A 22,995-nucleotide genomic window follows, 5' to 3' on the forward strand; every position below is an offset into this window, starting at 1 on the left:
TTCCATGCCATGGTGATGTCCAATTGGCCCCATCTACTAAATGGGTGGGCTCAGATGAATCCTTCCCGCCATGTTGCATTCTTGACCAAACAGCTACAGCATTGTATGGCATGCCACCAACTACTGCAGTTTAAGGGCTCCACATTGGCTTTGGTGATCATCACCTTAGAGTTGGAGAGGTTGATGCCTGACTGGTTTCCTGTTATTACTGATCTGCTAAAAAAAGCACAGGTAGGAGTCAAAATGGCCTCCAACCACAAACTTGAGGCGTATGCACAGATAAATTCATAGAGTCTGTTCTGTAATTATAGTCAATACTGCTGCTGTTAAATGTGCGTTCTGAGTTACACATGCATCTTGGGACCCATCTTCCTTTTGCTACAAACTCAGTGATAATGGGAGTAACACAGTTATGGAGGAGTGTCTCAGATGTGATTCACAGTCTGTAACTGGGATTCTAGAAAGAGCTTAGCATCCCACAGCTGGCGTTGTTCTCTGTGGGACTTGCTGGATGCTCAGCACCCACACATGCCTATCCCTTAAGGCTTAGGGCTGCAAGAATCTATTAGTGCATTTATGCCAGCTGAAAAACAATTGGTCTTTGGCAGTTACAGCTAGAGGAAGGCCATACCCCACCTCCAAAGCATCTGTGTTTCTTGAAACTGAATCATTACTACTGATTTACAAAAAACACACAGGCTCTTTAAAAAATATGGCCACTCGGTCTGTGGCCTGGAAGCCTGTAGCCCAAGGATCTAGTCCCAAATTTACCACTGGCTCATTGTCTCACCTTGGGCTAGTCAGCCACTTAATCCGCAGGCCCTTGTCTCCTCACCAGGAAATCTGGGATAAAATGTTTACCCACCTTCTGTTAGGTACTTTGTAGATCTACAGAGGTGAAGTTCTGTGTCAATGTCAGTGCCAAGATATTATAAACTATATGCAGAGGAAGTCTGATGCATTTTCTCTTTTCACCAAATATATTAAACTTGCACATTTAATAGAGCATTGACCAGAGTACAGAATAATTTAACAAGCTGGGGGAAAAAAATAAAAATCAGACTTGTTTCTGTCATTACAGGTAGACAGCGTCAAGTTTATCCACTGTAAAGAGCTTGTGGATCAGCAGCTGCTGCTTTCACAAGCATCCAATGCTGTTTATATTTTTAATCCTGCCAACCGAGTCGTCCAAGCCCGTCCCAAGGGAAGTCTACCCTACCCTTATCCTGAACTGAAGAATTCACAGCAAGTTAGTTCGAGGATGACCATGAACCAGTCAGTTCCAGCAACTTTTGTGCCTATTACAGCCGAAAGCTGTGACGAGAGCATGGAGACAGATGAGTTCTACGATGGGTTCAGGCATCTGTACAATGAGGAAGGAGTCCCAGAGGGTGAAAGGGCTAGTATTGCTAATTCACGCAATAGTCTGGTGCAGGGGGAAAATGGCTCTCCTTGTCCACCATTACAACCCCCTGAAGTAGCTTAGAAGAGACCGCAGCTGCAGCAGCTATGTAGGTCAAGACAAATGGAATAGTAGATGCAGCAAGCTGGAAGCACTGGGAGCCTTCTGCTAGGATAATGCCAAAAGGGTTAACTTGCTGCCTCCTAAAACAGTGTTTGGTTGCTCTTTTCCCACTGTTTTTACTTGAGCTGGATAAAAGCCCCCACAGATATGAATAACTGAAATCAAACAACTCAGGGATGTCAGTTCAGCAGATGGGGCTGCACACTGCAGTAGGGGGAACCAACCTTCTTGGGACACTTGCTTCTGCTCCCAGTTGTCTGCAGTGTGACAGCTTCAGCCATTTCACTGAGCCTCCCAACATTGCCTCTCCTCTCTCAGACTTCATAATTCAAATAGCTGCATTTGAGAGAAGCAGGAGGTGCAACATGGTGATGAGACCATTGCACTTACAACAGGTCTGCTACACTATTTCTTGGTGGGACCAAATTTAGAATAGTAAGAGCAAATGGTGAGGTGCTGTGAGAGTAGTCCACACTTCCAGGTAGGAAACCCCAGTTCTACGTGGGGCTGGTCCCACAATTGAAGCATTGGGTGCTGAGCATTTTTCAGAATCAAACCATCAGTGCCTAACTCAAAGCTTGTTATAACAAATGGAAGACTTCCCCTGGATTCCAGTGGGCTTTGCCTCCAGACTGCACAGAGTAGGCTGTGCAACTCCATTCTGTTCACATTGCAACATTCCTTTCCTTCCCTCCCTCCCCAAACTTTCTTCTCATAAGGGGTATTTTTTAAAAAACCCATCATTTTTGCCTTACCTGCTCCTCTTTGCAGCAAAGCACTTAAATTGACTTTCACAGTGTACAACTGTTTCTCACTTTTTAAAGCAGCTTTATCCATTTTCTAAAGGAAAGGGTAGGTTAATTACTCTTTACTACTATTTTTTTTTTAACGGGGCCAGGTTTTTAAGGTGACTTTGTGTTAATTTGGAAGCATAAATCAGAACTGTACTGTGCAGTAATAGTGCAGGCATAGATCCTGCTAATTCTGGCAGTCTGAAAGCCCCTTATGGATGTGTGTAAGGCTAAGCCTTTGGCAGGGCTCATCATATAGAGCATATGCCAGCAATGGCCCCTTCCATTTACTCCTGAAGTAAACCTGGAGGCAGGGTCATGGACTCAAGTGCCATCCTTATGCAGATAATGGTCTTGCCCAACCTTCGTCTGCTAGACAGCAGCACTCACTGGTGTAAGACAAGGTTTTTTGCTCGTCTCTTCTCACCTTGTGCTTATGGGAGTTGCTTTTCTGCACCTGTGGTTGCAGGATCTCAGTCTTAGTGGGTAAATTAGCAGATTTAATTTAGGGATTGTTCTGTTTAAATGCTGCCAGTGGAGGCACTGTGGGGAGATGAGCTTCATGTGCATGCGCGTGTGAGTGTTTAGGCAGCATCTCATTTTTTTAAACTGCAAAAAGCATGGTGCTAAATGTACCAAAAATTTGCTACTGAAGTGAAGACTTAATGCAAGTGCCAGTTGTGAGTACAAGTGCATTCAAATAAGCACTGGGACTCTGGGAGAAATTGTCAGGATCACCACAAACTCTGAATGCTGTGGTTTCAGGAGTGCGAACAACAAGATTCCTTACAGATGGTGGTCTCTACACAGTCTGTGCGATTGCAAGGAGGTAGTGTGAAGTGGAAATGAAAAATAATGCACTATTCCAGAATAGAAAATGTTTACAAGCCTTGCACACATCTGGATGACTATTTGTGGAGGGGCTTGGAATGTTATTTATTCATCCTGCCTGAGTAGCATAAGGAAGGTTTCCATTTTGTGATAGGACCAAAAAAAAAAGAAAGAAAAAGCAGCACTTTTTAATTGTATACTGTGACTTGATTGCCTGACTTTCAAAAAGGCAAGTTGTCTTTTGTAGTTTTCATTAAATAAAACATAAGCCAAATCCTGGTTTCCTGAGCATGTTCTCTGAGCTGCAGAACACAAGAGTCTGGAGTGGAACCATGTTCTGCTCTGACTTGTCTGTTCAGTTCCTGTGAATCTAATGAGGTGAACCTGGGCTCACAAAAGCTTGAGCTCTCTCCATATATCTTATTTGGTTAGTCTACAAAGGTGCAGATCTACTTTGCTTTCAGTCCCTATGAAGCCGGTGGTACTGTGTTAGGGTATCCTGTCAGGGCCTAGTTTGGGATCAGGATCATTTCCTCATGCAACTTCCCTCTCTTTACTACCCCTAGGCATGGCTGCAGTCAGAACTGCAACATGCAGATGCAGCGCTAGACTAGACAAGCAGTTAACAGGTAGGTACTCTAGTCTATGCCGACTCCTTGTCCAGACATTGTCATTTCTTTCCTAAAACAGACAGAAGAACAAGTGTGGTATCTTCTCCTGAGTCTGAACAATGTTTTAGCATGTCACCTCCTGATGCATGCTCAAGATGAGGCTTGGTTTGGCCGCCACTAATGCACTGTGCAGGTATGAGCTTGGTCTCATTCATATTAAGGCTGAATTCTTCAGCTAACATTGAATTACAAAAATTGACTCGAAGGAAGATAAACCTGAAACATTTGGTCTAGGACTGGAAAGGTCTTAGGAAAGAGGGAGTGTAGCGTATCTCAGTACTGCAAACACCTTCTCACCTTTCAAGTGGTCAGTAAATGGGTTTGATTATTGCTGGTAGCAAACACTTCTAGGCTTTGTTTCATCACTTCATGCAGCATGTGAAATTATCTACAGTATTTGTGCAACTCTTTCTTCAAGATGTTTCCTCCATCCTCATTTCCTTGTTGACATACAAGCATTTTGAGATTCTGACTCACAAGCAAAACATAAATGTGAACCACCACATAAGCATGTATGTACAGAGTAAAATCTTGCACTCCCCTCCCTGACCTCATCAGGTCTCTCATTTATGAAACATACCCCGATGGAAAAGTTTATATGCTACAGGTAAAGCATGTTGCAAACAATCAGATCCAAGTGCAAAGAAGTTCCTGCAGACCAGCATTCTTCAGAGTAGGTTTATCACTACAGCACTTGATGTGCAGTGATCTACTAGGACATTTAATTTATGCAACTACACAAATAAGGAAATTCCTGTGGCCAGAAAAAGAGCAATCAAAAAGAAAAAGGAGTTTTTGATTCATAACTCTTCCCTCAAATCAAGTTTCTGACAGGGCCAGGAATGTGCTAACATTTCACACAAAGACACCTGGCTACGGTAGAATTGGCTTCAGGATATTTGATGGACTTGATGCAGTGACAATCCCATCTCCATCTGGTACCGACACCAAAATCTTCAGGAAAGAGTTGTAAAAAACTAGACAATTAACTCTCCAACTCGACAACGCAGCAATGTGCCGGGGAAAAAGTCTCTTCCCAAATTCCAGTCAGTTACTAATTCATGTTTTGCAGCATGAGGGTCAAAACACTAGATATATTTTACCTTAAATTAAGGTAACCAACAACATTGTATCAATGTCACACTGTTGTTTTTTTTAAAAAACATGCTACAGTAAATACTACTGTCTCAATAGCCAGAGACAGTGTGCCCCATCAGTGTTATGCTTTCCATATAGGGTTTCCCTTTCTATCACCACCACCACATACATTTTAGTGAGTCGCTAGTGCATTTCTTTTAAAACTGGCTTTACATCTTTTAGTCCACTTAGCTCACGCAGTGCTAGCAACGCACTAGAGGGCTACCCTATTCTAGCACTAGGTTACCTCATATAGGAGTTTTCAGCATCTTCCCCACAGGCATCTTCTCCTGGGCATGTGCTTATGCTCACGTTCCTCCTCTTCCAAGATGCAGCCACAGCATCAAACAAGTTATACAGATACTCTGAAACGCTTGTAGGAGAGTTTAATTTTAGTTTGTTAACATGACAACGCCTCTATTGCTATTTAAAGCCTCAGCTAAGGTGCTCTACTAGTCAGCCTCAAGGAAAAACCAAAACCCTCAAAACCCACGATCGTCCAGGTGTGTTTAAACTAAATTATTTTGGCTGGGACGTTCTGATGATCCTCTCCTAGGACACGTCACCTTCGGCAGGCTGCCAAGTGCTGAGCTCATGACCACTAGGAGAAGATCATCAGAACCGATCCTCTTCTCAGCACAGACCTACTCCCACTGCGGTACAAGGTGTCTTACCATTGGCCTTTATGGCAGCGGCAGCAGCAGCAGCTAGCATGCAATCCATTGTGCTCAACTGAAGTTTTGGTTCAGACTCCATGATTTGGCTCATGGTGCAGGCCCCAAAAAGGTACGTATCATCTAATTCTGCTGGGCAGACCTTTGGCTCCACGTGGTTCTGGGTCCTACTCAGATGCTCGTGGGATAAAACCTCCCTCCAGACTCCTGTCAGGGACAGCCCTAAGCATGAGGAAGACCCCTCAGCGAACAGAAGCTGGCTCCCATACCATACGGCCCCTGCTTCAAGGCATGTGCTGGGGCAGGGAAAGTGGCAAGATCAGGATCTCCTGCTGGCTGAAAACGTTCAGCAATTTAGAGCAACTACTAGGCTTCTTTAACATGTACTGGAGGTCAGGAGAAGTGAGGAAAAAATACATACTGTGGAGCTGTAACCAGCCCCCTGCCAGCACCTACCAGCACTCAACCATGTATTTATATTTACTTACTTTGAAAGAGACAAACAGAGGGGACTTGCATTTAGGACTTAAATGTATGGTTAGTTATGACTCTGGACAGAGTGCTCTGCTGTTTCACTGGGAATATTTAGATTTATTGCAAAATACACTTTTAAAGTTGAGGTTCATTTAATAATTCTGCTTTTTACTAAACCTACCTTTTGGTGCAATCAGGAATAATTCTTGTAACTGGTTTATGAGTTCACTTGAAACAAAAACAGAAAATAGGGTTTTTCTGTATTTCTACATATGCCCAGTTTGGTGCACAGAAAATGTGCGGTTTTTTTACAACAGGGATATGCCTACCAGGTAGATACTGTAGTATAATGGATATACCCTACAGTCATGAACTCTACTTGTTTCTACATCTTTACTTTCAGTATCTAATACCTACAACCGTATCCCCTCCCACATGTCATTTAGTTGTCCTTTAAAATGGTCCCCTTGTCTCTCAATACAAAACATTTGCAGATAGAAAAGGATCCTGGAATTGCAATCCCGTATTACCCATAATTAAGGAATCAAATGCAAGCACAGAAGTTAGGGAGAGGGAGCTTTGGGAAAGGGCTTTTAAACACGAGGCACATGTGTTATTGTGGTAAAACTGAATAAATTAAAGGGTTTTTTGGTCTATAAAAACTTGCACCATAAATCTACATTGAAAAAATTATAGAGGAGTTATTGCTAAGAAATATTAGAATCCAGCTGATACGTTAAGGACATTAAAAAGTCTCTAGTTGCATTCCAAAACCAAATTAAGAGAGGAACAAATCAAAACCCATTGTAATGGCAGCTTAAATAGCAAGCTGAAAATTGGTTTCATGCTGACACATCAAGATTGTTCCTCTGCTACTTGGAAACTTTGTTCACAGTGTAGGTGCTTACAATGCCTGCTTTGTAAGGATTCTTAACCCCAGAAGTTAGTATTTTGGTTTTAGTGCATGCCATGCATTTAGCCTCAATTAGTGTCTTATCCTTTGGTGAATATCTTAGATTTCATTTATCAAGAAACCTGGTCAAGGAAACTTCTCCAAATCAAAAAGTATAGTACGTCTTAGTTCTTGCTATATAATCTCTTCTGTGCAATATATTGCAAGCTTAAAAGGTGAAAGCACCAATTAATTTCTTCTGCATGAGATGTTTTGGCCTTAATAAATCTTCTAATTAACATGTCTTCCTGATGTTATGGAGCACGCACTGGGAAGACTAAAAAAGCTACAGAAAGAACAAAAGAGAATCAATATTTAAGTTTCAGATAAATTGCATCAAATGTAGACAGCATAAAAGGTCAAAGCAGCACAAATCCTAATGTATGTAGTGTGGTGACATGCAGGGCTAGGAACAAGAGAGGCATGTTGGATTTTGAACAGCGAGTGCTTTGAGGAAGGATTTTATCATTATCCAGATCTGGGCTGGACCTGGGGGTTTAGAATTGCAACTAGTAACGCTGGAGAAACATGATCACCACCGCACTGGAAATCTCACATGCTATCAAAACACTTCACTGGGAGCAGAGGATGATGGCATCTCCCTCCCTTATTCTCAAGTTTAACATAACAGCAGGTCTCTAATAACTGGTTAATTCAATGGAAACAGAACTTCCAATGATTAGGTGCCAAGATTCGCAAACCTGTCCATCTACCAGGGACTCAAAAACTTTATATGCTTAGTTGCTACACAGCTCATCCTGTTAAGCAGCAATTGGCTGGGAGGTGAATGATCTGGGTTTTGTGGTTGATCCAGGGCAACAGATGTGTGGCCTGACCTTGGAACCAGCTGTTTGATCTCCAAATCTCAAGTTCCCCTTCTGTAAAATTCCCCATCTATAACATTATTCCTCCTTCACAGCAGGGTCATTAAACTTATTAAGTCTAAGTGTTTGTACAAGCCTGTGCCATCTTTATTTGGAAGGTGCTAAGAGGTGCAATATAATTATACTACAGTAAATTTCTGTGTTTAGAGAAACACTGTACCAAATTATCAAGTATTCACTCTTAATTATACCAGATACTAAAGCAGCAAGCATTCTTCTCAAGGATTTGTCAATACATCTCGCTTATCTGTACAGATCCTCCTCCCACTGTCCTACCAGAATGTACAGTCTATAAAATGTTTGGAGAGAAAAGGCTACAAAATGGTTCCTACAGACCACTTGGTATCAAATCCAGGCTCAAGTTTCAAACAGTTGAAAGAGGCTCAAACAATTCAACACACACCAAGACCTTTCTCCACTGAACGTTTCACAGGTTACTCCACCGTGTACAAATAATTCCACTGAGTCCTTTGGTTTAGCGCATCATCCACTGGAACTGTGGATCCACGGGTCAAGACTGCTTCCAGAGGAACCGGAGTTGTCATTTTGTCACTTCCGTTTTGAGTAAACCGCCTATCAACCACAGTGTCTAAAGCAACAGCAGCATGGTCTCAATCAGTATCAACTACCAAACAGTGACAGCCAGTTTCCAATGTAACCTTCATCCTCCTTACACAGGGATGGGATTCCAGGGGACTGGGCCACGGGAAGTTTCTTTACCTGGTTCTGTCTCCAACTGGATCAAAATTAACTCTGTGCTCCCAGGCAGTTTCTAAGGTAGTACTGTCAAAGGCTGAAGGTGGTTAGAGATACACTTTATAGACTAATTCAGAGATGCACAAGCTTTTGTGAGCCCACGCTAACTTTTATCAGATGTCATCACAGCTAACTACTGCCTCTATTAAAGGCTGCCCAGCAGTCCCCTGTACACCCCACACACTTCCTCTATCACTCAGATTCATTCAAGTCTCCAGTGTATCAAATATTCATTTTTTAATTCTGAGTTCCTGACAAGATTTTGTCAAAAGTCCACCAGATGCTCATATTAAGATGCTGTTATTTATTAACCAAAGACTCCAAGTTGTGGCAGACAACAAACAGGACAAGATGTTGGTTAAGCTACACTCAGTTTAAGAGTTAGCACAGCCCCATGGAGTGTATACTGAGTACCAGACTTCAGTTAGATTTTTAATTAGCAAGGCTCTCAGGAAAAAAAAAAAGACTGTGCATTTGTTTTCCATAACAGCTGAAGGAACTAAGGATATGCTGTGCCCCTGCATAAGTGCACAGAACTCCTATTAACATCCAGAGGCAGTGTCAGTAGGAGACGATGTCCCCAGTATCTTCTTGCAGCACCTTATTAACAGCTTGGGCTCTTTGATAAATCAAAGAAACAGAATGTAGATCTATGCTCATTCACAAAATCTTACAGTCGGAGATGGTTTATAAAAAGTAGTACTTGCTGAGCAGAAAGCAGCATAAATATTGACCCGTAAGATGCTTTTCTGTGAACTGCATGAGAGACTTCATTATTTTTACGCTAAAAAGATCCCAAATAAAAGTCAACAGAAAACAAATACTCTAGAGCTGAATGAGCTTGCAATTATTACATCATTATTTCATTAGAGATCTATTAATTAGATAAATGTAAGTTTGAGAAATCATAGTCAAATAAACGACACCACAGAAAACTCAAAATAAACGTGAGATTTAATAAAAGAAATAAGTACAAAGTGAAAGTAAAGAATCGAAAGCCAAAAAAACAGTATGACTGACAGTGAACAAATGCAATATTTTCTGAGTAGCATATTACAAAGAGCATTTCCACAAATTTCGCCATGTTTTCTGAATTAAAAAAATTAATACCCACTTCTCTGTGAAAACCACTCCAAGCACAGACACAGTCCACAAAATTAAGAGCCATCCAAAGTACATTTAAACTTCAAAAGCAGACAAAATACATGGTAGTAAATGTTTAAATGATAGAAAATGGATATTTTTCATTACCGCCAACCTGTTATATAGATGAATGTAAAAAACATTAAACAAAAACCAACCAACAACAACAACAAACAGGAAAAAAATTATAATGGGATTGCTCTATTTGAGTATAATGCAACCACCCCTTATTTTCTTCTAGCCTACAAACACAAGAGGTAAATCTTCCAATGAGAGTGAGATTAGCATCACATTATGTTGATAACTTGTTACATAAAGAGTAAGTCTGGAACTAATGCACCAAACATAAGTATGGAACTTATGAACCTACGCACCAAAGAATAAATTTGGTCTTCATCAGAAATATGAGAAACCAAGTACTATAAAAAAAATAATTAAAAAAACCCCATATAATGACTTCCATTGCAGATAATATTATGTTGATTAATCCAAGACTATTAATGACCAAGTGAAGTTGAGGTCAATATTTAAATAAAAGGACAACGATGTTCACCACAACATGAAGTCAATGCATATAAAATAATAATAATTAATAATAATTAATATACTGTTACATACATTCTGAATGTCTTCAACATAAATATACGGAAATCTCTCTAATATGGCCATGGACTTTTTTTGATCTAACTAACATCCTCCAGGAAGTATAGTTACTACTCTACGAAAGGTTATTTTCCATTTCTGATGAGCCAATCATCAGAAAATGATTGCATAGATGACCTGAATTTTGGCAGCATGAGATCAGGAGAAAACTTGCTGACTGACAAGCTTGATGCAATCATTTGCATATGAGCAAATCACCTAATTCCAGCCCTCATGAATGCTGCCCTTTGAGAAGACAGAAAATAAATAACAACGTGGCTTTACTTGGGCCAGGGGTCAGCAACATGTGGCCCACAGACTGGAACTGGCCTGTGCAGCTGAAGGGTTTTTTTCACGCACCTGCGCTGCTGCTGCTGCTTCTCCCAGCCCCCAAGCTGTTCCCTGGCTTCAGACAGGCCCAGCTTCCAGGTGGGGGGACTGCACTGGGGCTTGGGAGCTGCAAACCACCTCTATGCTGCCTCTGCTTCTCCACCCCCAGCCTCCCAGCTGTACTGTGGACAGAACTGGAAGCTGCAGGGCCTTAATGCAGCTCCCTGTGGGCTCGGAGCTGCGCCTTTGCTGCACCTGGTGGGTTGGGGGAAGGAGGAAAAACAGAGGTCCTCTTCCAGCACCCACAATGAGGATGTGCAGCTTCCAGCCATGCCCACACTGCAGCTGGGAGACGAGGGTATTCCATTGCTGACATGCTGCCAAAGCCACCTGGCCCACATCGGACCAGAGCTGGGTTGTTCCAGCCCATGGCTTATTAAACGTCACTGACCACTGACTTAGGCAATTAGTCTGTCATTTTTTTATGGAGCTTTCACTTGAATAAGATGAGCATGATTGGATTTTGTTTTGCGACATGATTGTTTTCAGCCAATTATGTACATGGATTGTCTTCTTGTATGTGACAATAACCTGTATTCTTCGACCATATCTTCTCCCAACGTTTGACAGTCACTCTTTACAATACGTTTAGCTTCAAAAGTCACAGCCTTCAAAAATTAAAATGGTGAGAAAAACAGCAAACTCCTAAAGAAGCATTACCAGTCACCATCATCTTTCTTTTTCAAAATGGTCTGTTTTTAAATGTACCTGTTTAACTTTCATGAGGTTCCTACAAATATCAAGTAATACTGTGACATGATTTTCAGTATATTCATTAAAAAGGCCAATGTCTGTATAAAAATGCTTCAGCACCTGAGCAGGTATTTAAAAAAGCTGCTTTAATAGAGTATGTAAGCTGAAGAATCTTAACTTATTAATCTTAGCTAAATGCTCCCTCTGAACTGACCTGTTAAGGGCTCAGGAGCTGCCAGTGCATTTGCTTAAAGACTTCTAAGATCAATCAGAAGAAACCTTTAAAATGAGTGACTAAATAAAACTGGTGTGTTCACAACTAACACTTAGCCAGCTAGGGTTTGCTAAAAAGGCTTTTCTGAATTCTAAAAAAAGCACTACACTGAAGCTAGCATACAATACTAATTTTCTTGTAGCCCAGCATCTGCTACTTTTTGAGTCTAACTGCTTTTAACTAAGAAAATGGTGTCCGAATTCTAGCTAGCACACCCTTCAGTCCTTACTTTGTCTACATACATCATATAAGGACTGGAGCCCACAGCTGCTGCCTGAAAAACGTTGATTCTACAGATTCCTATGAGCTCAGCTGCCTCAAAAATAAAAATATGGCTTCTGAATATCAGAGAAGCATTAGAGGAAAAAGTTTCTGAGAGGAACTGAAGAGTTTGATAGGAACGTGTTTAAGTAGTTTCTTTCAGGGTCAGACGGCTTCTCTTCACTATGCATCTGTTTATATCTGTTACCTTTTTGAAATCGCAAGCTATTGAAGAATTCAAGATGACCAAGCAAGCATCTTTTTCCTTAACAGCAACATGCACTAGTATATTACAAGTGAAGTTACACAAATCCCATAGCTTCACATCTTCCTATTTTAAATGTTCCAATCAAAATGTTAGTATTTGTGTGCGTGTGTGCACATGAACATGTACATTCAAATGGAATGGAAGGGAAATTCAAAACTCTTTTAAAAATCTAAACTTACTCAAATTAAGACTTTAGATAGAGAAATAAAAATGTTGAGTGGTTTTAATGTCATGCAAATGTGTGGGGGGGGAGGGGAACCCAAATCACATTCCAAGGAGCCCCTTTAACCATTAAAAACAACATAATCTGGAAAGTAAATATTCAGTCAACTGGTAAAGTGATCTCAGATGAACAATTACAGTGATGGCATAGGTGGATGCTCAACCATCGAATAAAAAACTAAGTGTCCTCAGTTTCAGGATGAAGTGACTTTGTATAAGGGAATTTACAAAGAGTAGAGTTGACATCCTTAAAAGCTATTTATAAGTCCTGTACAGAGAACAATGAATTGTTACACTGCAACCACTGAAGATGCCCATTTTCTCCTTAACTTTGGTCCACTCACACAATGTTATGACAGAAGGATCACAAGGTGGGAAACTCAAGAAACTTAAACACATGTAAGTACCAAGTCCACTCTTGGCCTGAAAGTCTGTGTGTGATTAACTGAAAGAAACAAAAACATAAAAAATGGCATGGATTAAAGTTATGGAAAATAAAACAAAGCAAAATACTAGTGAAAATACACCATGAAATCAAAGAGAGCACAGCCCTGACACCAAGATTCACAGAGTGAACACAGCCACCCCAACAAAGGCAGTGTAAGAGCTCAATCTGGGTAGTAACCTCACTCACAAAAGATGACTTCCTTGTTAAAACACAGAACCTTGTTCCTGGAGAGTTAACATCTCCATTTCATTACTTTATTAAAGAGGCAGAAAACCGTTTATTTGTAAATATGACAAGATAAAATGTTATATACAGGTCACCATCTTCAAACAGAAACATGTGGACACTGCCTCTGCTGCTTTTCCTTCCCCATCAGCCTGGGAGTCTCTAGATACCCAAAGGCTGATATTTATACACTACCAAACAGTAAAGTGAACCTCTCTAGTCACATCCCACTGCGGCAACTCCTCGAATGGGGGGCTGAAGCATCCCTAAGACTAACACAGCTGCTGTTTTGGCATTCCCACAGCTTAAATCCCCAGTATTCTGCACCTTGTACAGTCATTTATACCAGGGCAAAGACAATCTGAAACACCGCCCTTCCGATCTGGCAGCACCAGACACTCACATTGCACTGGTGGTAATGACTACCCCAGGCACAGAGCATGGGCCCTCCATCTTCACCAACTAACGGAGCAGAAGTTCAGGCTCTGCAATCAAAATGCAGACATCTCTAGTCGTAATACAGAGTACTCCTTATAAATTCAGCGTTGTGAAGTGTGAGCCCAGCTGGAGCTTTTCACCTACACATCCTGTCCCCCAAAGGCAATCATTCTAGAGAAAAGATCTTCATGTGTTTTTCAGTATATTAGTATACAGATGTAGTCATGTGCTTTACATGTGAAGGCGAAACAGCACAATCAGGAAGAGGAACCAAGGCATGTTCTCTCTCTTGTCCAGCAGGCGTCACTCTTTGCACTGGTTAAAGCCATTCAGATTCCAACACTTTGGCAATTCAGTGTTGGTTGATGTGCATCTAAATGAGGACACTGGTTCAGATTTTAAAAGCTAACTAGACGCTTGCACCTCTTTACTATCAACTAGACAGGTGTGTCCAAACCCACTAGTAAATGAACTTCTCCCAGCTGACGTGCTACAGCTTCCCTCCTATAGACAGGGGTGAGTAGGATGAACTGAGCTATTCTCCTTGAATAATGCCCCTCTGACATGTACTACTGGGATGTTACAAAAAGGTGCAAGTGCCACTTCTTGACACTCAGAACCAGTCCAGACAAAATACTAGTAAAGGGACAGTACAACAGAATATTGGCAGAGGAACGGAAATGAATCTCTACTTCTGGGGCAGGCAATCCTGCTTGAATAGACCACACGTTGTTATGCTGAAAATACAGCACATTGGAACTGGGGCCCAGCTATGGTTTTCAGTGGTTTCTGTAGCAAGCTAATAAGATAAATAAGGGGGAGGGGGACTATTCAAACTTCCTGATTCAACCTGGGTTGGTGATGCAAGCTGTTAGCTTGCTGTTTGTTCCATCACTGCTAGTAATAAAGATCAGATAACTGACTTTATTTAACAATCCATTTGATGATGCGCAAAGAATCCAGCTCATTCTTCCCCCACTGCCTCTGGAGGATGCATTTCAGCCAGTATAAACAGATTGTACCTTATTTAGAATTAGGTTCTTGCCAAACTGATGGCTGCCATATTCATATAGCCCCAAATGTCACCGCACCTGGTTTTTAATGACAGTGTCATGGTGCACCTGGTTATGGGTTAATGAAAAGGACATTTCAAATCATGCCTTTGGACAGACTGTTCAAGAACAGCACACCAGAAATCTCACTCTACAAGCTATGGAGGATAATGCAGAGTTGAGATTCAAACCTGTACTGCTTCTGTCTACTGAGGAATTCAACAAGCCCATTTGCATACTCAAAAAATGTCATCAAATATATGCACATTGGTGCGTTTTTCAAAGTAGGCAATGATAATAAGCATTTAATATAATAAATAATATAATAAATGCTTTGAAACTTATTGGACTGAGCCAGCCCTGAGCCCTCTCCGAACTGAGCTGATGCAGCTTGAGCCTAAGCTGCAACAACCTGTTCTTGTTATCTTGATGCTACTCACGAGCATAGACTGCCTACAAAGCTAAATGGCATGATGCAAAAGATGAGTAACTATAAATACAAGGTCCTAAAGGCTAGTTCTTCAAATCAGCTAAAAACGTATGCGATGGCTAAACAGCACAACCAGGAAGAGGAACCAAAGCATGTTCTCTCATGTCCAGCAAGCGTCACTCTTTGCACTGGTTAAAGCCATTCAGATTCCAACACTTTCGCAATTCACTGTTGGTTGACATGCATCTAAACGAGAACACTGGTTCAGATTTTAAAAGCTAACTAGGAACCTGAATCTCTTTGATATCAAATGGGACAGGTGTGGCCAAATCCCGTAGTAGATGAGCTTTTCCCAGCTGACATGCAATACAAAATCCTTCCTAGGCCACATCCAGATGAGTGCAGACGTTTGTTTCCCAGGGGGAACACCCGTGCCACAAACACTATGGTGTGCAGCAGACTACCCTGGGTGGGGTAGGAGAGGCTGAGGCCAGCACCTGTGCTGGCCCCAGCAGCCTTACTTGTGGCCCTGGGGCCTTTCCAGGGCTGCAGCTGCACCAGGAAGTCTGGCCAGCAGCCAGGGCATAGCTCCAGCCTGCCAGGCTCTGGTTTTGGGTGGCGTGCACTGCTGCCACGTATGCTGCCCCGCTTTTTCTTGGCCGTAGGTTTTTTGTGACCAGAATTTCCCAGGTTTAAAAAAAACCCCAAAAAACAAAAAACCCCAACCCTGCGCTGCAAGGTAGCAGCATGCAAAATGCCTGAATGTGCAGTGCATGGTGGCAGAGACAGGTCTGCGGTGCCACATATCACACATCTGTGCTCATTTGGACACAGCCATATGCACAGAGCTGGGTAGGATGAACTGAGCTATTCTCCTTCAGCTGCAAGAGTCTCGACATTTTAGCAGAATTTTCCAATCACCAGAAGTACTGAACATTATGCAACTACAGTTTACAGTGCAGCAGCAGGGAAAGCTACTTAACCACATTCTGCATTAAATATACCTGGGTGATCTTAAAGCTCCTTCTCATCGTAAGGCCAGGGCCATATTTTGATTGTTCTTATACCGGTTTTGATTTACACCCACAAACTGATAACAGAATGGGGTCTCTTTCTTTCACTGGGCTATGAAGCCAAAGATTCTGCATTAATGCAGAATCATCACTGACATACACAATCTTGAAATAAGAGTTGGAGTAAAGTTTTCAGAAAGTGAACAAGTATTCTAGCTTTACTCTGTGTACTTGTGAAATCAGCAGATGCTGTATAGTATTTTGCAAGCAGCTATTAGACTCTAGTGCTGATTGGATGGGTCTGCAACCTGGCAGCCAGAACCAGAACTGCTTTGTTACCACACCAGTAAACATCAAATCCAAAGCAAAAACACATTAAATGGTTGAAGCCATCATCTTCCATCAAAGGAAACAAACTTCTGGCACAAGGGCAGAGAAAGAGCTGCCTTAATACTTGATCTCGCCTCAAGGGGATTATAAAATGCTTTGAAGTATTGTATCATGCAAGTAATTTCAGACCTGAAAGCCATATTGTTAAAAGTAAACCTGCATTATTTCTAAAACTCGTATTTTTCTTTCCACTGTTAAAATGATCAGGCTTAAATATCTGGATCAAACACTTTTCAGGATGTTAGAGACCATAAACGATTTAAGTTCCTTTGTTAAGCAGAAAGCTATGTGAGAAATATTAGAACAACAGAGATGTACTGGAGTTTATAAGATGATTTTTTCCTCCATTTTGTCCCCAACCCTGTACTCCATGAAGACTGACTTCAATGGAATTAGGATAAAGCCTGTTGCTTTCCCATTTTCCCTCTCATTCACATGGGACTATATTGTGAAAACCACTGTTCCCATCCTCACACCTTAGCAGGGTCTCACCGACCTCAGCAATACCAGTGAAGGTATTATGCACAACACAAAAAGTCAGTTTGGCCCATCAAGGAAAATAAAAAAGCTCCTGTTGAGGGGTCAGCCATTCTGAAGAAGCAAGGGGCCAAGCTGAATTTATATTTTCCCTTCCTTCCGAGATGCTGTTTCTTCTTTTTACAGCTCTACTTTAAACAGGGTCCCCAATCCTGCAGCACAGAACAAAGATGACTGTTCTATTTGAGGTTCTGCTGGCAGAGTATCACGCCACTACCAGACCCTCTGCGTCACTGCCCTGGGCAGGATAGTCAATGGGTCTCCCCTGGGGGTTTGTCGAAACACTCCAGCAGTTCCTTGAGATGGTATAAAGGAGATGGGCACAAACATGACCTGAATCTCTCATTCTCCACAAGCCTGAAAAGGGAGAAGTCTAGAAAGCCTCCCTTGATTACTACGCTTTGCAATATGCTCCTACAGCTTGATCTGTTGTTTTTTTTCCAAGTTGCTGAAAACAGCATTTTAAAATGGCTGAAACACACGCACTGCTTCTCAGCAGAGAGGGGCAGATCCAAGTTAGGACACTTACTTTTTCTTATCTTTATCCTTCTTCAGTGGCTGCTGTGAAGTAGCAAAGGACTGGGACTGAAGTGTTTCAACTGCTACTTTTCGCCTGTTGAAGGCATTCATCTCCTCCTCCAGCTCCCTCCTCTTCTCCTCCACCTTCTTCTTCTCTTCCTGGTGTATCCTCTTTAGATGCTCAAATTTCTCATGTAGCTAGTAGGAAATAGACACCATGAGCACGGCCTATGCTCGGCTCTGGCTCTTGGGCCTGCCCGTCACAAAAATCTGTGCTCACAGACCCTCAGATATTGTGCAAAGCCCCAGCAGGGCAAAGGGATCAAAAGTTTGAAACTAACTCTTCAGTGGGGCAGGGGTCTAAAATTACCTGCTCTTTGCTCAGAGGGGCAAGACGAGATGTCATACTTGGGCTAGTCTGTCTCATGGGTGGGTTGTTATGATGTACAAAGCCAGGAGGGGCACTGGATTAGACCTCAAGAGATGCTGGTTCTGTTCCCACCTCTGCCACAGGCTACCTCTGATCTTCAGACACCAAGTACCCAATTTTCAGCAGTTACTAGCGTCCCATGGACTTAACAGAAGCTGAGTGAGATTGGTGGGAGGATGGGCTCAGCTTCCCTGAAAGAGTCCTTTAATTTTTCTGGGCTAAAGTGGGCTAGCAATCACATCCTCTGTGATGTCCAGCATAACTCAGATAATGTGCTGAAAGGGGAAGAAGGTATAGAGTCACTTGAGCTCTTTTGAAAATGTTATAATCTGTTTCCCCTCCCCCAATTTGTTCTATGGGGATCATTTCATTAAGATTGGGAGGCCCAGATCTCTAGTAATGGGGCCAATATTTACAGCCAAGGATGATCCACATGAGACCATCAGAGACCAATGCTCAGGCACTGGGAGACCCCAGTGGGGGTTGCTCTTACATCCTGGTGATCACTGTGCTCCGTGCATATATTACTCAAGTGTTCACACATTGCCCCTAGCTGGATCCTAGGGTTGAATGTGTGGCAAGGGATCACCCTGCAGGTTTCTGATCCACTCACCTCTCTTTCTTTCTCTTTCAGCTCTGCTTCCGTCTCCTTGACTTTGTTCACAAACATTTGCCTCATTTCTTCCTCTGTCCTCTGCAGCTCACCAAGGAACTCTTTTCTTTTGGTCTCATAGGTTTCTTGGAGGCTGAATTAAAAGCAAACAAGACCCAGATCATTTTAATACTGCTGTGTTACTGGCAAGTTTATGCCTATGTGCTGTTGCCCACAAAATTCTGACAGACATCACCGGGAGCCAATACTAGACTCCTGCTGGACACTGGAGGTGGAGACCAAGGCTGCTCACCTGAAGGGCTGGCTGTCAGGATCTGTGTCCTTAAACCCCATCTCCTCCAGCTTGCACCGCCGGTAGAGCTCGTAGTGGCGGGTATGAGTCTGCTCCCGAAGATCTTCCATGTTGACTCGAATGAGCATTTCGCGCAGTTTCACAAAGTCACAATGGCTTTCATTCTCAACTTGTTACCAAAAAAAAAAAAAAATGGAAGAAACTCAGACCACCTTGGGGAGGAGGTGGGAGGGGGGCTGCATACATAGGGGCCTTACAGACTAACCCCATCCATATCCCTTCTCAAGGAGTTTGGACCTCAAACAGAATTAACAGAGCCTTCCCAGAGGAAGTCAAGGGGCGGGGGGCAGGGGGCTTCCCTCTTCTGGAAGGATCAGCCTAGGCAGGACTCTGCTCTGTACAAGTGAGCAAGGCCATACAGCTATGGCATTACATGTGAGAGCTGTGCAGTATGCACAGATGGCCTGAAGGAAAAATCTAGTCATGGTATGGGTAGGTGCAGAGCACAAGCTGCCTCTACACTGGACAGGAGGTGAAGGGGATGGGTACTGCTTAGAAGTGAGGGGTCAGGCTAACTATAAAGGCAGGCAGGATCATTCCTGCCAGCACAGCTGTGCCCCATTTGAAAAGGAAATACAAGTGCACTTCAACCCAGAAAAAAAGCACAAGTCGCTCATGCTCCAAGAGAGGGCACAGGTAACATGTCGCACTGCTGACGGCCTTACCTTGCACCACGCCCCAGGGGTACTGCCGAGCTCTCACCAATTTATTTCCGACTTTCACCTCCTCTGTGCTGCCGACAACAGCAAAGGGCAGATGAGCCTGAAACAACCAGCCCAAGTGATTCAGCGCAAGAGCTCATCTTTGTCACAGGCAGCTTGACACATTTGCCACAAGCTTCCTCTAGCCCAGACACAATGTTCACTTTGAAATCCTCTCTCCCAAGCACAGATTCTTCATTTCTTGGTATAACAACAGTCTCCGCTAGGGAATGGCATTAACTGGGAGTTCCTGAACTGCGGTACATGGCTGTAGCAGGGCAGAGCTGGTCAGCATAATGGTAGTGACTTTGGCACTGAGCCAGTAAGGGAGATCTCTCAGCAATGCCATGGGCAGCTGCTGCTGAACAAACTAGCACCATCACCAGCAAATAATACATTACTGGCTTTCACATCTAGCAAGCAGAGGCAAGTCCTGGCCAGATCATTCTTAATACCATACTACTTGTATGAGCTAGGTCACTTCCAAAGGCCGAGTAAAGAGTGGCCCCTGGCCTGAGGAGACTACACAGACATCTGTAAGCTGGGAATTGTGCAGCAGCTCGTACACAGGCATTTTGCAAGACACTGACAAGAATGATGCATACTAGTTGCTTTACATGGGATGCGGTGTCCAAATTTGGGGGTGAGGAGGGGCAAAGCCCATGAGGAAGCCTGGCATCAAGATGATAGCATCACCTTTGTCAGTATCATACAGACTCCCTGCACTGTGCATAAACCTGCAAGGTAACTAGAACAATGTATTTTGCCCTCCCATCTTGCAGTCCCCCAGCCCAGGTTGAATGTTCCCATACACAGAGAGCTAGAAGACCTGAGAGTGCCTTTGTCTTGCCCCAAGGAAAGTATCACTTAGGAGCAGGTCTCATTCACCGTACTCTCCTCACGGCACTGTCTCTCCTGTTGCAGCACTAATGCAGGAGGGTGGGAAGTCAGGCTGCAGAGTGCACTGTGGCACTGAGCCTGGTGTGAGGAGCTCTGCCAAAACACTGCACCCGTTCTGCCGAGAACCAGCTTCTCCTGCCACCTATGCAGTACTTTACCAGAATAAGTCCATGACCTGAGGGTTCACTTACAAGTACTACCTGGCAGCTTTGAGCTTTGCCTACAAGATTTGCATTGGAGCAAATCCGGGTATTTTAGTGGCACGTGGATGGCAGTGTGCTCTCAGTTACAGCAGTACCAGAGATCACCGCACTAATTAACTGTATGCCAATCTTGGTCTGCCTGGGAGGGAGCCCTGGCCACTGACTTCAAAGGGATAGGGCAGGCAGAGGTCCTCAATTCAATTCATGAAGAAAGGTCTTCCGTCCCTCCCCCACTCCTCAAGAATTGTGATGAAAACCAAACACTTGTGCGCCAACATTTATCTACCTTCTTTGGGTTTTCATCCATAAAAATGATGCCCCAGAATTTTTCAACAAGCAACAAACTTCACTCAGGAGGGCAGCATTTTTGTTTCACTAAAAATATTCACCGCACTGGCACAAATTTCAGATTTTGGTTCTTGTAATCCATCAAAAAAAAAAAAAATCAGACATTTTTGATGAAAAGCCCAAACCATGCAATAAAAATGGACTTCTTGTGGAAATTGCCATTTTGAGCAAAAAATAAATAATTTTAAAGCTAAAAATCAAATGAAAAATAATAAATGTTCAGCCAGCTAATCAAAAGCAGAGTTCAAACATGATATTTAAAGTCAAATTCACTGAAACCTGAGATTTGTCATTCCAAGCTTTTCTCCCCCCAGAATAAGGAATTAGCTTTCTTAAACAGAATTTCAGTAGAATTATTTTTAAGTTTTTGAATTTTTTTCTTCAAACAAAATTCAAACATTCAATTTTCCCTTCTCTCTCCTTACCACATTCTATTTTCACCCTTTTTAAATCCTGCCACCGGAATAGAGAGACAATAAATTTAAAAAGGGGAAAGAGGAATACTTTTCATTTTTTCATCCAAAAATCAGAATATGCAGTCTGCTCAATCACTAAAATTTTAAGATTTATAAAACACATTTAGTACTTTGCAACCAGCTCTAACTCCAGGCTGCAAAGCTAGGTACAGACATTCAAAAAGCCTGTGGTGGAATCGATCTAAGTTACGTGGTTTCCTGTAAGCAGCAGAGTTTAGCTCGGTAATGAACAGAACACACGTTTGCCCTTCAGGACGGGTGGGGGACAAATCTTAGACCGGGTTCCACCATTTTTAAACCAGCCTATGTGCACTGAACTTCTGTTCTGCTTTGGGTATAGGCTGATTTCCAATCACTTATACCAGTAAACATGTAATGTCTGTACCTGGCCCAAATGTGCAACCCACATTAGATGGAAGCTGGGCCCCTCCTAAGAACCATCTGAGATAAAGTGACAGTCTCATGTTAATGAATTCTAGTATGGTGAGGCCAAAGGGCATAAAGAAAACTGTCTATATCCCCTTTTGCATCAGCCTTAGGCCTCTGTTATGCACACAGTTCACTTTTAAAACAGTGTCAGCCCAACCCCCTGGAAGCAGGGTTTTAGTGTGTGCCATCATATGGTGGGTTTGTTCGTTATAGGCACCAAAGGAAATGCAGTAAGAACATGTTACTTACGTTCATTACAGAGTTGATCTCAGCCACGGCCTCATCATCTGTGGGGAACTGGTAGATTTGCACTCCATTGCTCACCAGCTCACTCATGATCTTTATCTTAAACTTGTGCAGCTCACTCTTGGAGATGGTGTCTGCTTTGGCAATGATTGGGATGATATTCACCTGCAGTTGAGGAAAGGGGAGAACTCAAGGGAAGAAGCAGAGGATGCATCTGGAAGTGACAGCACAACAATTGATTGAGATTCACTCTGGCATTGACCCTGAAGGAATAGCCACCTGGATGATGATGCTCTTTAAGTTTCCTAAATACCCAAACATACAATACTTTATGTACAGCAAGCAGCTAAGCACAGGTTGGGGTAAGATGCTACCATCTAGGCCTTCTGGACTAGTAACACAACTCCTGCACAAATGCCCTGCACTAAACATAGGCAACTACACGTAAATCCAACCCTCCATAAACAAATGAAACACCAGACAAGAAATGCTCCTCAAAAACTCTCCCCACGATACCCACAGATTCTGACAAGGTACTGTCCCAGCCTCTGGTGGTTGAGCCTATATCCCCAGGAGCTTTCTTTCACACTTCACTCTCCAGTTTTGTCTTGGTTTAAGGTGCTCCCTATAACTTGGATCTGATCTTTATCACCACTC

General features: G+C 42.7%; 1 protein-coding gene across 3 annotated transcripts in view; it reads right to left on the reverse strand.

The window, feature by feature from the left end:
- Positions 1 to 22,995, reverse strand: part of SEPTIN8 (septin 8) — a 65,271-nt gene continuing 42,276 nt past the window's right edge. For 2 of the 3 annotated variants that reach the window (XM_090020641.1, XM_090020640.1), the window contains exons 5-10: positions 22,342 to 22,503; positions 19,701 to 19,797; positions 18,976 to 19,144; positions 18,684 to 18,816; positions 17,651 to 17,838; positions 1 to 216 (exon numbers count right to left, since the gene is read on the reverse strand). In XM_090020641.1, the coding sequence (XP_089876767.1) occupies positions 51 to 216; positions 17,651 to 17,838; positions 18,684 to 18,816; positions 18,976 to 19,144; positions 19,701 to 19,797; positions 22,342 to 22,503 (915 nt within the window). In that variant the 3' untranslated portion in view covers positions 1 to 50. Of the gene's footprint in view, positions 217 to 9,631; positions 13,034 to 17,650; positions 17,839 to 18,683; positions 18,817 to 18,975; positions 19,145 to 19,700; positions 19,798 to 22,341; positions 22,504 to 22,995 lie in introns of those variants that run through there. The other variant, XM_090020642.1, reaches the window with a different exon arrangement.

Source organism: Crocodylus siamensis, chromosome 10, assembly GCF_052110815.1.
Source record: "Crocodylus siamensis isolate JL-2025a chromosome 10, ASM5211081v1, whole genome shotgun sequence".
Classification (NCBI taxonomy): Eukaryota; Metazoa; Chordata; order Crocodylia; family Crocodylidae; genus Crocodylus; species Crocodylus siamensis.